General features: G+C 42.1%; 1 protein-coding gene across 4 annotated transcripts in view; it reads right to left on the bottom strand.

Annotated features, from left to right (window-relative positions):
* The window catches only part of ZFYVE26 (zinc finger FYVE-type containing 26), a 43,454-nt gene that overhangs the window by 3,559 nt on the left and 23,224 nt on the right, over positions 1-16,671 (bottom strand). For 2 of the 4 annotated variants that reach the window (XM_083459481.1, XM_083459482.1), the window contains exons 22-41: positions 16,435-16,631; positions 16,104-16,208; positions 15,630-15,752; positions 14,900-15,076; positions 14,489-14,735; positions 13,812-13,910; positions 13,352-13,509; positions 12,973-13,142; positions 12,650-12,681; positions 11,575-11,708; positions 10,464-10,684; positions 10,112-10,259; positions 9,045-9,254; positions 6,358-6,573; positions 5,403-5,600; positions 4,646-4,848; positions 3,495-3,636; positions 2,594-2,653; positions 954-1,136; positions 389-433 (exon numbers count right to left, since the gene is read on the bottom strand). In XM_083459481.1, coding sequence (XP_083315607.1) covers positions 389-433; positions 954-1,136; positions 2,594-2,653; positions 3,495-3,636; positions 4,646-4,848; positions 5,403-5,600; positions 6,358-6,573; positions 9,045-9,254; positions 10,112-10,259; positions 10,464-10,684; positions 11,575-11,708; positions 12,650-12,681; positions 12,973-13,142; positions 13,352-13,509; positions 13,812-13,910; positions 14,489-14,735; positions 14,900-15,076; positions 15,630-15,752; positions 16,104-16,208; positions 16,435-16,631 — 3,068 coding nt within the window. Of the gene's footprint in view, positions 1-388; positions 434-953; positions 1,137-2,593; positions 2,654-3,494; positions 3,637-4,645; positions 4,849-5,402; positions 5,601-6,357; positions 6,577-9,044; positions 9,255-10,111; positions 10,260-10,463; positions 10,685-11,574; positions 11,709-12,649; positions 12,682-12,972; positions 13,143-13,351; positions 13,510-13,811; positions 13,911-14,488; positions 14,736-14,899; positions 15,077-15,629; positions 15,753-16,103; positions 16,209-16,434; positions 16,632-16,671 lie in introns of all 4 variants that reach the window. The other 2 variants (XM_083459479.1, XM_083459480.1) reach the window with 1 other exon arrangement.

Below are 16,671 nucleotides of genomic sequence, written 5' to 3' on the forward strand. Positions count from 1 at the left end.
CAGCTCAGGGCACACAAAGGATTCATTGACGGTCTCATCTGTCTGCAGCCTCTGCAAAAGTTTGCCACGAAAAACAAAAGTGCAGGCTAAATAATTATGCTCCAGATTCTGCAGGGGACCCTCCAGGTCTTTTGACAAGGTTTTTCCATTGACGGGACAGCTAGATGAGGAGCCTAATCTTCAACAGCTCATGAGTTATATAAAGGGTTATATAGCCAGACTTTCAAAGCAGCTTTCTTTTATTCTTTTGAGGCCACATCCTTGCAAGTATCACTGAATCTTCTGATACTTGCTGCTAAATCTAGAGAGCACAAGATAATGAAAGAAGCAGGAAAGACTACAAAAGTTGGGTCTTCTCCAGGATCAATGTATCCTATTCTTCACTTACCTTGTTTTCATCACTGTCCATATCCTTGATCAGATCGTCCAGATCCTGTAACCCACAAAGAAAAAAAACCAGTTGTAAGATCGCCATGACATGATATTTCATTGTTAAACAATGAATCCCTTATATCTATTCCAAATTTGATGACACATTAAGAATTACAGGGCTCTACAGGATGATGCCAAAGAGACAGCTAGCCACTTTTGCATGGATGGATTTCAGTTTGTTGCACTCTATGGATATAGACATGGTGCTTTGAGAGATGGGGCCCACCATGTGTTTGCTCCACACTTGCCCTCCTTAAGTGATAACAACTAGAAGGAGAAAGGCGATTGGTTGGGCCAGGAGGTAAAAACTTCCTGGATTATGAGAGGAAAGGGTCTCGGCCAGCTTGAAAGAAGCTCCTCATAAGAAGCCCCTCATGAAAGCATGACAAGCAAAATGAGAATAATTCAGTCTTGGAGATTACTAAAAGTTGTTACCTGCATTCCAAGCACACAATTCTTATTTGCAGAATGTAAATAAAATAGGGTTGCGCCTTTTCTTTCCAGGAAAAGAACAAGATTACCTCAGCAGGAATAGAATCAGACTCGTCCAGACAGTTTAAGAGGACGTTGTCCCCATCAGTTTTATCTTCAGCACCAGATTCCTTGATGCACTTAAGGAGCTGCCTGATCTTACTGTACTTCTGCTGCTTCACCAGCTGTCTGGCCACTTTAATGTATACATCAGCAGCCTCCAGCTGGAAATCCTAAGGTGGAAGAACCAATATGATTTCAAAACACACAAACACTTCCCTACAACCAGAATTGAGCTTTACTGATACAGGAGCAATAAGGATCTGGGAAAACTGCCTTGTCATGCAGAAGTCCTGTGGTAGTGTGTACTATCAAACCTTTGCATGCCTTTATATAAATTTAGCCACTGTGATGCTACAGAATCCTCCTTCAATGGCCCCTACTCTGTATCTACCTTGCTCTGTCCCCATTTAAGATTAGTCCTCATTAGGGCTATAGCATCACTTAAACAAGTTCATGCAATTCAGTCAGCTAAGATATATTTTAAATCGTGTGACAGCCATTCTCTCATATGCATCCCACCAAGTTCAACACACAGGCCAAGCTATCAAATGACTCTGCAATAACTACACCCTTACACACACCGATATGACAGTAAGTCCCACTGAGCTGTGTGTGACTTAGTCCAACACTATTTACAGTATGCAAGCTTCCTTAGGTTTTAAAAGTCAAAAATTCTTTGGCCAAAGGTTATCTGTTCCTAGTTTAATCACATAAAATTCACCATCCCAGACCACTGGTCATTATGGCTGGGACTGATGGGAGTTCAGAGTCCAGCAACATCTGAGAGGACCACAGGTTAGCCTCCTCAGATTAAACAGCGTATATGAAAGTGAGTGAAATCAAGTCAAACCCATCAGGTCAAACTGGTTTTACAGCAGCAGATTTTCAGAGGTTCAGACAGGGGTCCTTTCCAGAAACAAGGACATAAAGCCTTCTGTATGCGAAGCAGGTGCTCTAGCACTCAGCTACACCTCTTCTACCTCATTTTTAAAAGCCTGGGAAAATGCTTGAGCCACCTGAATATCAACAAATGTCAGCTATGGTGGCATTGGGTCCCTCACACAGTTATTTCAGCAAAGACTTGGCAATAATGCGGGAAGGGTGTGTGGAACTCACCATTCATGTCTGTATACCTCTACAAGAGATACTGAATATTTGGCAAATATAAAGTTGGACTCAACTAAAGCTGCAACTCTAAGTGGAGGGTTTAGGTTCATGAGACTTTTGGCAAGAATGTGTTTGCTGTGAGTATTGTGAACCTGATCAGGAGAGCTTTAAACTAAATCCTGAGGAGAAGGGAGACAAAATTACAGACAGGAGAATACTGAGTACTGGGGAAAATAACGTCATAGATGCTCAGGCAGCAGAGGTGGTGCTACAGAAACGTGCTAAAGGGCAAGAAACTACAAGAAGGAAGCAGCTGGAGGGAATGACTCAAGGTTTCAGTTGTCTCTATACTAAAGCTATACTAAAAACCTAACGCAATTATGAAAACAGAAGCTTCTAACTCAAGTTTTTATAGACACCTAAAAGATACATGGCAAAAATGCTGGGGTTTCCTTATCTGCTTTGGTGAGAATTGTAAGGAATCAACATTATGTATAACATCATCTTAGGTTCACCGTACCTGTAGAACTCTAAACGCAATCCCAAAGCCTTCTTCAATGTTTTTACCTTCCAGCATGACCTGAGAAGAAATAGCAGCAGCAAAAAGGTTGAGTATTGTTCAAACAACCCACAGTTAGTACTGTCAGCTCCATAACACAAACAGGATTCTTATTCCCTCTTTCCAAGCTTAAGGACAGCATCCAGTTTTGGAAAAGTGATATTTATTATTTTCAATTTATTTATTTAATATACTTATACCCTGCCTTTCTTCCAAGTTGGGATTCAAGGCAGCTTACAATTATAAAACACAGCATAACAGAAACAAACTAGCTGAAAACGATTAAATTGCAACATATCTAAAACCAGGAATGAAAATATAATTTGCCCTGGGTCAGGGATCAGTATCTTCTGCACCTTAGTTTCCAAAGAACTGTCTGAAGATGAAGGTCATAGCCTGGCAGTGGAGGAAAAAGGAAAAAGCCTCTCTTCAGAATGAATTCTACAATATGAAAGCAGCCATGGATAAAAATCTCTCTTGTATCTCCTCATCCAGTCCTGCTGCTGCTGCTGTGTGAGAAGCCAAAATTAAGCTTAGCATGAGGTCCAAACCAGAATTTGTGCATTATCTTGCAAACCACAAGTTGTAACTAAGGTTGGTTTTTGGGTTTACTCCTTGTGGTTTGTATGCAGTGAGACAAACCTTGAGTCCAGGTTTGGACAACACACTACACGAAACCATGGTTTAGTTAGAAGTACAGAAACCATGATCTCTTCTCTGGGAACCTGTGCGTTTGCCCTAAGCCATAGTTTGTCCTAGTGTTAGATGGAAACCAGCTCTCTGTAGGCTACACTCAGTGCTGTTTATAGTATTCAGTTTTGATACCTATAACTATGCCATGATTTTATGAGGCACTCAGTACCTTGCAAGCTACTTCCATCTTCATTTGATTGTTTCCAAAGAGCGTAGGTACAGACGAGACAGTCAGAGATGAGGCTCCCAATTTTTCGCACCGATGAAGGAATCTTGTCACTTCCAGTTGAAGCTCAACTGTATTGATATGCCTGATTTAGGGGGAAATGCTTCATTACACAATACAATCATACCTTGGATCTCACTGCCTTGGTACTCGTCTGTTTTGGTTCCCGTACGCCACAAACTCTTAAATGAATATTCCGGTTTGTGAACGTTTTTTAGAAGCTGAACGTCTGACGCGGCTTCTGATTGAGTGTATGAAGCTCCTGCAGCCCATCGGAAGCTGCGCCTTGGTTTTTGAATGTTTTTGGAAGTCGAACAGACTTCTGTAATGGATTCTGTTCGAGAACCAAGGTACGACTGTACAGAAAAGTTTTTTTTTTTAAAAAAAGCAATGCCTTCACATATCACTGAGTCTATTAATAATAATATTAATAAATATTTACTTATTTTTCCTTTCCCAGAATAAAAATCTTTAAACACTTTGTGAGCAAAAGGAAACAAAAAGAATGTCCTCATTAAAGAAAAACACACAAGCATTACTCAAGTATATCATGGAAAACATTGCATGCTAGATTTACTCTGTAAGATAAGAGAGGGTGGACGTGTCAACACATAAGACAGTATTCAACAAATACCTCCTGTCAGCTTAAGAATTTCCACTTGTTCAATCGGGATTTCCTCCCTTTCTACTCCTCACCCCCATCCCAAATCTGCTCTGGAGGTTTGAAGGAAACCCAAGAAAAGATATATTGGGGGGAGGAGAGGTGGGAACATTTTGTTGTTCAAGCAGAAATCATTTTGCTGACAGGACACATTACTTAATGCTATTTAGACAAAACCCACACTCCAAAATATCCACAGAGATATGCCTTGTTAAAATGGAGTTGAGCATGAGAAACTTTAAGAGAAATGAATTCAAGACACTAGAGTCACAATACCTCAAAAATATTGAACTTAAACCAACTGATTTTTAAGAGCATGGATGCTTATGGTAAAAGTCCTGAAGAATGCCTTATCACACTGTTCAGGGAAACTGTATGATCAATAAAACGGAGAATGAAAAATATGTCATCAAACGATAACATCTGCTGGTACCTTGAGACGTCAGGAGCAGACATTTTCTTACGGAAAGTACATGTAACCTTTTTTCTTCCCGAACTCCTTGAAACTTCCTGTAGGTAAACTTTGAGATGGTCCTTGACCTTCAACAGCCAGGTATGCCTTTCTCCCAATTCAGCATAAGACTTTGCATTGTGAGTGAAAAATCTAATACAGGTCATAGCAGCACGGACTTGATCCTGAAAGACAGGAGTGTTAAGATGGGTAAGCCTTCAAATTGTGTATCATTGGTGAAAACCACTTAGCAACTCTTCAGAACATATTTAACTATACAGAAGGGACTGGACATAAGCAGTGATGGGATGGGTTTGCAAACTCTATTATAGCAGAGATTCCTAAGTTAGGAACCCAAAAGAACCCCCCTCACTGCGTACATGAACAAACAGCACATATTGAGGCTCTTTCCCAAAATACAGGAAATATTGTCCAACTTTCCTGACAAAAAGTTCAGAACATTTAAAACTGCAACATGAGAAGTACATCACCCACCCTGTGGAACGCCCTCCCACCAAATGTCAAAGCGAAAAACAATTACCAGACTTATAGAAGACATCTGAAGGCAGCCCTGTTTACAGAAGCTTTTAATGTTTCACGGACTATTGTATTTTAATATTTTGTTGGAAGCTGCCCAGAGTGGCTGGGGAAACCCAGCCAGATAGGCAGGGTATAAATAATAAATTATTATCATCGTCATCATCACCATCATCACCATCATCAACCCCCCCACTCTTACCTTCATAAATTGTTGCAATTCATATAAGATATGATAGTAATTCTTTTTCTGCAAATGTTTGCAAGCTGCAATGAGATAAGCACCCCAGCTAGCTAGACCCGGGTCAATCGTTTCCAGCAAGTTTTCCAACATGTGAAGTTTTCCACTGGTATAGCTTGGGATAAATATCCCTTCAATAAATACTTCATGTGGGCTCTCCTAAAACAGAGAAAAATTCAAGCGTTTAGACGGTCTTGCCTCATTCATATAATTACTTTAGGAAGAAAAGCCTCTGTTATTGGGCTACAGTAGACTGCACGTTTTTCATAAAAGTTACATTTGTCCAATTCTCAGATCAGGCTGAAAATTGTTTTTGGGTATGAAGGCAGACACAGCAGAAGTTGAGTTAGGGGAGTCTCAACATGAGACTTCTCTTGAAAGCCTGCGAATACCTACCAAACACTATGCTGTTCTAATAGTCACAAGACATCTTAAAACTGAAATATTTCCTGGCACTATTTACACTTGCCAATAAATCTTGGAGGCACTTGAACAAGGCCTCAGCCATTTTATGAAGGGAGTCATAACATGGAAAATAAAAGGGCTATTTTCAAGGCAGAAGGGAACACAGCACACATTGTTCAAGGGCGGCTAGTCATAGCAATAAAATAGGCAAGATTTTCAAAACAGGACAACTTCAACAAAAGATTGAGACCAAGGTCAAGGTCCTCACAATATTGAGAAAACTAGTTTCATAGCAAAGTAACATGTCCCCATAATATACCACCTGGAACCTATCCAAATTAAGAGACATGGAAACCTGAACCTGCAACCCTCCAGCTGTTGTATTCCAGCTCTCATTGTCCACATGACCAATGGCCAAGGGTGATGGGAGTTGTAGTCCTGCAACATCTGGAGGACCACAGGTTCATCACCCCTTACTAGAAAAACCTCCAGGAGGAACAGTCTGTCTCACCTTATTTAACAAATGCAGCAGTGCTTCTCTCATGCAGTCGTGCCTCATATAAAAACGAATGATTGCTAGATTGGTGCCATAGTTGTGCAGATAGAAGAGGCACTCTTGGTAGTAGCTGTTGTGTTGAATCTTCCCCTCAGGTATCAGCTCCAGGGATAGGCTTCGTGTCCTTAGTGTTGCTTCCAGTTCCTTCAAAGTGGCAAAGTAGTCGTCATCCTGCTACCAAAAAAAGCAGAGAATCAAACATCACAAGTTCTTGTGAGGAGATGTCTGTTCACCATATGGTCCTGCTGGAGGAAGGAAGAGGAAAGCAATTTCTACAGATTCCTACATTCCTTGGCAATACCACCACCGAAAGCTGCTCCAAAGGATAGAGGGACCCTCCAGTACAGTGTGGCAGGTGATGCAGGACGATTTTTTTTTAAAAAAAGTTACCAATCACTCCCTGTACCACAAATACCTTCCTCCAGAGGCCCTTCCATTTTTCTGAGCAGAAAGACACTCTGATCCAAATCATAATCTAGAAATGAGCTGCACAGTTATGCTATGTGGGCAATATCTAACATCCAGTTTCCTCTTTCTCTGACCCAGTGCAAGTCAACATAGAGTGGAAAACTGCTTAACCCCTGCAAACAGGTAGGTTTCAGTATGGCACCACATCGTCTATCTACACCACAATAGCACATAACACAATGTGGCCACTATTATCAACAGCAGTTCACAAGCAGCAAGTTGCAAGCAACATTCCTTTATCAATTCCAATTCCTCTCCAGCCCTTTCTCCAAGGTGGTCAAAGCAGCATGCATGGTTCTCACTCCCTCTTCATATCATCCTCCAAATCACTTTGTGAGAAGCAAGTGAATGCCCGGCTCCCAGTCACCATGCGACTTCTGTGCCTAAATTGGGTCTTGGATCTGGGTCTCCCCAGTCCCAAATCCAGCACTACATAAGATTGGATCTGCACATCAGGGATGGAGAATGTGTGGCTCTCTGGATGCTGTTGAACAGAAACTCCCACCAGACCCAGCCAGCAAGACCAGTGGTCAGGGATGATGGGAGTTGTAGTCACTTTCTTGCTCTACATGCTGTTGTCCATGTCAGCTTTTAGTAAGAATGGCAACAGGCCAGATGGTAATCCCAAATGTCAAACACCAGAATAATACATGCCTGGCATTTTGTCCCATGTCAGCAAAGAGCCATAGATACCCTGATTTCACTTTCTTCTTCCCTAGTGTACAGCTTGAAGGCACAAAGAAAATAATTCCAAACCAAGACAAGATGTTCTTGATGCACACTTTGTTGGCATGGATTTAACTGTGTCTTCAATATTTTCTGCATCTAACCTTGACTTGGACATTCTACCACATGCCATTTTTAGCTGCAGCCTGCATACCACCTAAACAGAAGGTTCAGGTTACATTAAAAATAAAGTACGCACATCTCCAGCGCTGTTAGTTGTAGAAATAAAAAGAAAAGCACAGGCAATGTTCTAACTATATGCTCACTAAATCATAAACTTGCCCCTGCAATGACCACACACAAAAACATAAATAGGCAGTAAGCATTAGCTTCTTATTTTTAAGTATCTTTTAAAAGTACATTTAGGTACTTATACTGCACTTTTCAGAGCAAAAGGCTTTACAAAGTGGCTTACAATACTGAATGGGTAGGCATATAATTTAAAAGCAATAACAATTCAATATAACAATTTTCTTCTAAATAGCAGATTTTATTGAATTGTTATGTTTAATTGTTTTTACTTTTAAATTGTATTCCTACCCATTAAGTATTGTTAAGTTCAACAAAACGGGACAGTTTAAAGACTTTATAAAACAGGAAGGCCTTTGGAGCAAGTCCCCAAAGCATGGGGGAGGGAGATGCTGATGATTTACTATTTATACCTTGCCCATCTGATTGGGTTGCCCCAGCCACTCTGGATGGCTTCCAATATAATAAAAATAATAAATTATTATTATTATAAAAACACAGCAAAACATCAAACATTATAACTTCCCTAAACAGGGCTGCCTTCAGATGTCTTCTAAAAGTCAGATAGTTGTTTATTTCCTTGATGTCTGATGGGAGGGCGATCGACTACCGAGAAGGCCCTCTGCCTGGTTCCCTGTAACCTCACTTCTCGCAGTGAGGGAACCGCCAGAAGGCCCTTGGAGTTGGACCTCAGTGTCCACGCTGTACAATGGGAGTGGAGCTGCTCCTTTAGGTATACTGGGCTTGGCACAGTTCCATAGAACAGCCTTTGCCAACCTGGTGTCCTCCAGTATTTTGGACTACAACTACCAACAGTCCCAACCAGCACAGTTGTAATCCAAAAGCCTATCACTTGGATCTGAGTTATGGTGGGCAGCAGGTCTTTAGATGCCATCACTCAAGGTTTGGGGAGAATAATGTGGACATAGGCAATCACAGAGATAACTTGGTCCCAGATTAAATACAAACAGGACCTTTTTTTTAGCTGGAAATACTGAACTCAGTTCCGGCACTCTCAGGGTGCCCAGCCATGGCCCTTCTAAGAGAACGAGTGAGGCGTTCATGGTGAGTTCCAGCACCTCTTTTTCTAGAAAAATAGCACTGAATACCAGTACCCTAGCATGTTTAATGTTCTGGCTGTAGCTTAAATCTACCCCAGGAGACCAGCTGTTGAGGAAGGAGGAAGACTGGATTCTTACCACTGAGATAATGGGCTTCACTGTGGACTCCAGGTACTGTATCACATCTTGGACCAGTCTTGAGCCTGAGTCTAGCTGGTTCAAGTCAAGAGGTGGCTTTAGGCACCGGCTGAATTTCTCTCTGGCGGCAGAGAGGTTGCCAGCTTTAAGACAGGCCATGCCCCAGGCATGCCATGCCCCACCTGGATCCAGGCCAGTCTTCGTGGAAACCTAAAATGAACAGGTTATTGAAAACAGTCACCAAAATATGAGATAATCTCCCCCTCAGTCTTCCATAGTCATCTTTTGTTTTCTGAAGAAAAAAAATGTACACACGTGCAATTGCAACGTCTACCTGCTCACTTTTGTTGCTCTTTTCTAACTCTGAAGTTTTTCTAGCTCTACAGTATTATTTTTGAGCTGCAGTAATCATGACCCGAAAGCTGTACGCCAGCTCTCTCGGCCAATAAAGTGAGATGAGCGCCACAACCCCAGAGTCATCCGCGACTGGACCTAATGGTCAGGGGTCCCTTTACCTTTAATCAGAGCTGAACACTATTGGCCTATTACTATTGTACACTATTGTGGTCACTATTGGCAGTTTTATTGGAGTGCATTTGTCACAATACTGAGAAGGTACATTTCAGATATTAAGAATTTAAGAAATCTTAATATATATTCTTAGAAACAAAGACCATGACTAATGGGTTTTAAAAAATTTCCTATTACAGCTACAATAGAACCAAATAGTCCCCCAATTAAGCATGTCTTTAAATCCCAGCCCCACCAATAAAAGCTGACCTGTACCAATTAATCAACAAATGCTTAGTTAATTAATCTACTAATTATATAGTTGCTTTTTAAAAAAAACAACACCGAGCATTGGTTTTCTATATTTTATAAAACACAGAACCAAGCCCAAAAGGCTAATAGGTGTCTTTGTGAGGGAAGAGATGCTTCAAGTTGAAGTTCAAACACCCCAATATGTGTGTTCTCTAAATGAAGGCAATCTCTGTGCAAGAACAGAGCAATGATTTGAAGGAGCCCTGAGGCTGTACTCCAGAGCTGCTTCTCTCCCCATGCATTACCTCTACGGCTAGCTGATAGTATTCTGCTTCCAAAAGCTGATTTCTTAGCCTTGTAACTGCTGTAGGCTCCAATATCTGATCCAGACAGGGAACACGACGATATGAAGCAGTGACTAAAATATGTAGCACATCGACTTTGCTGATGTAGCTGTTGGCGGAGTTAAAATAAGATACAAAAGTTAGAGGCAGCACAAACACTGGGATCCACCAAACTGTGAAAAATTCAGCCCAGTCCTTATATAAATGTTTCAGTCTCTGCTATAGACCACTTTCTGCTGCATCCCCCTCAACATGAGCCAGGCCTGTCTGACTACTTTGGGAAGGCATCTCAGGAGAACCGCAGACCACTTACCTGTCACAGAGAGCTAAATCTTGGCTCATCCCAGCTTTTACAAACATCATTTTGGCACTGAAGAGCAGTTGTTTCATGATATCCGTGAGGAGGCCAGCATCCACTTCGGGGTTTGTCAGCCCTCGAGAAAGCTTGCAGCAGTGATCTATCAACTGGTGACCACAGGCTACGCTGTCCGAATGGAGATTGAAGATGGCAATACACAAGGAAGCACTGGGTGCCTGAACATTAGGAGAGGCAAGGGAAAGGCAGAGGTAATTGTGAGTCCACCTGCAGGCTGCAGCTGAAGAGCTAAAGTGTACTCAGCCAAAAAGACAGGAGCAGAACAATATTCTTCACTATAAAACTCAAAGAGATAGAAGAGACTGTTGACCCCTGCTGTGTTGACCAGATGCATAGTAAGCTCAGACCCAATAACCATGTCCAAAATGCAGGCAGCACAATATGGCCCCCTTCCCAGCACCACTACTGCCAGCACATAGTACAATATCCAATTTATTAGAATGACTGCGACCCTGTCCACAACGGGAGCTTACATCTGAACTGCACAGGGTCCACACGCACAACATACTAAGCTTTAACAGAAGATCTTCAGGCTGCTAAAATGCAAGCTTTAGCTTCTAATTAGAGAAGCAAATCATCTTACAAAGAAGTGCTACCACATAAACTGCTATCATGAAGTAGGAACCCAGTCAAAGGAAGAGACAGAAGTGCCCAGGCCGCTTATTTTCTTCATTCTCTCTGCTAATCTGCCACAAATGAACTTGAAAGCCCCAACATCACCTCATTCACTTGCTAGAGCAAGGAGTGTACACCAATTATCCTGGTGCTCCAGTAGATGATGCATTGGGGTGGAGCAGGGACACTTCCTTGTGTTCCCTCGCTACTATTTTTGCAATATAACAGAACTGTTTCCCCAAAGCCCAGGGATGTCATCTGGATCTTTTCTCCCTCCCTGGTGTTCTTGGGTTCCATTTCTCAATTTCTTTTCTATCTTCTCTCCCCACTGGTTTCCTATTCTTCTTTTCTGCCCCGCTGCCAACTTTTCCTTGCTTGCCCTATCATGTGCCATATCGGAAGTCCACTTCCCCCTTTTAGAGCACACACTTACCTGCTCATAATAAAACTCAGTGCGCACAATTTCATTCTCCTCTTCTCTCAAAGAAAGAAGCCACTCGAGTTCTGTTATTTTGGGTATTTGCACCACTGCAGAGTAATCTGAGCATTCATTATCGGAGGACGCAACTGCCGTTGACAGAACACACAAGAAATCAGGACAAGAAGTCACATGTTACAATTTGGAATCAGACATCTGTTCCGACCCCTGCTCAGTAAAGGGTCTGTGAAGCAGGGTGCAACTACAGCAGGAAAGGGGAACCCTGCTTCCAGGGGCTGCCAACCATCAGCTCTATAGCAGGTAAGGGAAAAGACTTGGATGTTGTGTACGAATTGCAGCTCCTTCCTTTGCAAAAGATGATTAAAGCAAAGTGGGGAACTGGCTCAGTGCACTTCTGTTCCCTGTCAATATGGGGGGGGGCAGTCCTTGCAAATTTGAAACTGCATGCATACGATTTTCAGAATGCAATACATTTTGAAGTTTAAGACCTTGAATAGCTCTAAGCTTACACTTCTTCTGGGATGACTGAGTTGTTTCTGCCTTGTGCACCGTAAGGGCAGATAAAGGATACTGAAAAGCTTTTCTAACCAACTTTGTAAAAGCCTATGAAGAAAACAAAGAGAAACTTGAATGATTTGGAATTAAATACAGGCATCTGTTTCCATGGAGAAAGGAAAGGGGGGTGTATGACCCCGTTTACTACCAGAACAATGTTCCATCAGCTTTACACCAGAGTAATGTGGCCTTCAGTTCCAAAAAAGGTTCTCACTCTTGAACTACAACATTACGAAAAGACAGGGCATGGGTGAGGGGTTGGGGAGTCCCAAGGGCAAATAGCCCAAGGAGTCCTCTAGCCAGTCATGACAACACATTGTGACTTCCAAATCTTGCCATGTTTTCCAGCAAGTAATTTGGCCAGGTTAGCCATGCAATGCATTAGAAAGCTCATGCCACTATGCATTTGTTACGTCTTTGAAGATGCTTCAGGGCTTGCCCATGTTGCCCACAAGCAACATTAACTGTGAAGTCAGTCCTGTAATACATGCCAGCAAAATGCAAATCTCCTCACCTTCCTCTTGGTCCTGATCCTCCACTTTTGTACTATGAAAAGAGAAAAACAAAGATGCTTCATACCTATTCAAACATGCGCCGAAAAGTTAAATTCAGTAAAGCAAGTGTTTTCATAACATTAAATCAAACTCTGAAGCCCTACCCATAGTCCCACTGTTGGAACTAGAAACAGGAAGAGCAGGAACTAGAAATAGACTTTTCCTCCTCATTGAAACTCTCAGGGGGTGGGGAGACCCACAAGAAATGCTAAAATGATTCACTAGTTGATATCAAAGGCTAGCATTCCAGATACAAAAAAATGGGGAAAGATTGTTTACACACATTTCTGCCTCAGGGGGCAAGTCCTCTGAGCCCTCCTTGTTGTAATAATTGTAGCACTGGTCACAAACACGAGCCGGGTTTTCCCTACACTCTTCCACCGTCATTTTCTTGGTTGAACACGAGCTGCACACCAGCCTCCCGCAACGTCTGCAGTGATGTCGTCTATTAAACTGAGACACAAAGAGGAACTTTGAAGGGAGCAATAGCATTTCAGTGGTTAACATTTTACCCATTCAAGACCCACAGCCATTTGGATCTTTGGGGCACACTAGCAAATACGACTGACAGAAGTGCAGCAAGCTGGCCAAAGAGCCAACGGCAGACACACCCGTTCAAGTGTTCCCGTTACATGTCAAGTATGGCCTTGGGGGTTCCTCACCATAGTAAAACGTTCCGTTTTGCAGACCATGCACGTGACTTCAGTCTCATCGGGAATCCATTGCTGTTTTGGTGGGGGCTTCTCTGGTGGCACAAACTCCTCTGGGGACACAGTTTGCTGTAGGCTTCTCTCTCTCATGCTGGAAGAATGCGTTGCATCTTGATGATAAACAAGAAACGAAACCAAAAAATGGAGAATTGAAATATTATATTTATTTATTTCATAAAATGTATATACCACTAGATTGTAAGTAAAAGCCTCAAAACAATCACTGCTACCCTTCAGTGACAAGGCAATGCAAAGGATGTGCTAGTAGAAGTTCTTGTATGAGCTTTTGGTGGGGCTCATCCATTGAATCCCACCCAGAAATTATTATTTTTTAAACTACTACAGCAGAAAGCAGATTTATGAGAAAAACACAAGTATGAACACAACATCCAGCCATTAGACCTTCTCTCACCAGGAGAATTAACTGGAAACTGTTCCGTTGATTCTGATTTAGACAACGTATCAGACTCGGATCCCCGACACAAATTCTCCTGCATCTGAATCACAGAATCTAAAGGCAAAAGAGAAAACCATTTTTATCTGCAGCAAAGAAGATTAGAATGATTCATCCAAAACTGGATCAGCACATGTGATTCAAGTGACTACAGTTTTTGTACAAGCAATTTACTAACCCAATGGCATGCACAAGAAGGTTCAGACTTTTGCATCTAAGCAAAAGGAGAACAATACGGATATTTAGAAACATAGGGATACTAGGCCTTCTAATGCTCTTTTTCCTCAACTCTTTTGACTACACCATCTTAAAAATATACAAAAAGTTGAGCCAGAAGAAGTAAGGGGCTTGGTTCACTGCCTTATGCCCTTTGAATGCAGGCTCCACTGCCACGGTCAGTAAAACACATTAGTAGTACTGCACTGTGTGGCATTAAGGAAAACAGGAGAAGAAATGGAGCAGCACAGGGGCTTTTCAATTAAGTTGCAAGCCAAAACCATGGGGTCACAGAACCCAAAGCGATAAGGTGGATTTGGCTAGAATCCAATCTGCCTTACCAGCTGAGAATCTGTCATGTTTGGTTAAAGAGCACATGGAATATCTTCACTGATTAGAGATTCCCAAAAGCAAGTCACCTGATCTTTTCTCTTTTAACGAGAAAGGGAAGTCAAGGGCTTTCCCAGCATACTTGGAGAGCAAGGCATCAATGTCTTCTACCGTAAAGCCTATCTCTTGCCCAACCAAGAGCTGGTGCAGTGTCTGTACAGCCACAGCTACCCAATCCACCTTCATGTTCATCAAGAGCTGCTCCAACATGAGCAGTGGCTTGCAGGACAGGTGAGAGTAGTTAGCACGGTAAGGCTCGGGCAGAGTCAGTAAGACCTTGGATGTAGAAACAGAAGAGAAACAAAATTAATTTATTTCATAAAATTTATATAATGCCTGATGATTATTATTTTTTTAACCCAACCCTGAAACCTCTCTCCTTACTTGAGGGAAGAACCCCAAAACCCAGCAATGCAGTTGCAAATTTCACATCTGCTTACCTTTGATCCCATATAAAGGGCCTGAATTTCATTATGGCGCATAATTGTTAAGTGTTTGTAGAAGTGTGTGGTGAGATAATCTGCAAGGAAATGAGAAGCTGCCAGGCTGGGATGTTTATCAAGACACTGTTCACTTATGACCAGCTGAATGTCTGGGTCTTCTATCCTTTGCAAGAGCTACAAAGAAAGTGAACAATGGAGAGTTAATTCAGATCATAAAATAATTTCACACTACCAGCTGAAGACATCTGCAACCTAAAATTAACTGTTTAACACAGCTCTACACTGCACTTTATGAGGCTAGGTTTTCACGGCAGCACCAAAGAAATATATCAATCACAATACAGGAAATACAGATAATGAGGCAGAAAAGACAACTAAAAACATTCCAAGCACAATGGGACCTAGCAAATGGCTGCTCATTTTATGATGAAGGCTGCTGAGCAGGGCTACAAGAAGGAGGCCTTCCTGCTGGTACACCATATGACTCTACCACAAACAAGTGTCATACATGGAAGGGAAATGGATTTGTGTCCACAGGAACCATAATTTGCCAAAGGCTCCTGGGCACGTGCTTGTCATTTGCTCAGACACAGCCACCCACCGGAGACACCCACTGAATACAGGAAATCATTTTCCTCCCTAATGTGCAAAGTGTCCCATTACTGACATCTTTAAGATTGCAAAATGATTTTGGAGGAGGATAAATCAGAAAAAACAAAGCAGTTACCTGCAAAGCCTTTTCTGTGTCTCCCATTTCCAACAAATGAAGGAGATGCTCTTGGTGAAGATTGATCAAATCATCTCTTGGAACAGGATACAAGTTCCCCCATTCTTCACATAATTCATGATCCTAGGATAAAGACAAACAGCTCTTTCTTGTATTGCCATCACTCTGATACTGGAAATCCGGAAAACCTTAGATGAGAAGAGCTTTCTGCAAGACCAACCAATTTATTTGTAGAAAGTTGTTTCTCTGCTAGGCAAGGAAACAATGGATGTGAAAGGTGCAGTTCCTTTCTACAGCATGACTAGGAAAGAAAACCCCAACTGTGGATTTCTCAGAAGTCACCAGTTAGCCATTGCAAGAAAATTGGATGTGGGACTAGATGGGACTCTGGGCTTGGGGGAGAATCTGGGGGAAATTGCGTATTGTGCAGGATCAAGCTTCCAAGGGAGGAAAGACGCACAAAAAATAGCCTACCTTTGCCTCCAAAATCACTCCTACAACAGTTTGGGGGTCATCAGTGCAGGCTCTTTTCAGGTCCTGCCAGTCATGCCAGAGTGTGACATCTTGTAGACTTAGAATCTGACAAAATAAAACAAATACAACTGAACAGCCCCTTCAGCAATCTCTCTCTCTACTTTTAAAAAGGACTAAGGCAGACAACTGAACCAGGAATTATTCTAAATTACAAGTGGTCTGCTGTCAAAAGACCAGAAAGAGCTATCATTGCCTTTATATAACCTAGCAGCCGAAAGACACCAAAAAATCTGGGAGAAATATTCTACCCCCAAATAAAATGATTTATTACCTTTTGATAAACCTGAAGCTCTCTTGTTTTGCTCTTCAGCTCAGATCTGAGTTCTTCGGGCACCTCAGGGTCGCAGGCACAATAAGCCAAGATTTCTAGACAAGCTTCCAAGGGCCAGTTATCCAGACAGCGCAGGGCCAACCTGCTCCTCAGCAAGGCATCTCTCACTCGGAACAGGTATTGCCAACCATCCTTACCTGGAAAGGAAGAATACACCAGAGATCTGAAGCTTGGCTT

Source organism: Podarcis liolepis (genome assembly GCF_965112155.1).
Source record: "Podarcis liolepis genome assembly, chromosome: 1".
In the NCBI taxonomy this organism is placed as follows: Eukaryota; Metazoa; Chordata; class Lepidosauria; order Squamata; family Lacertidae; genus Podarcis; species Podarcis liolepis.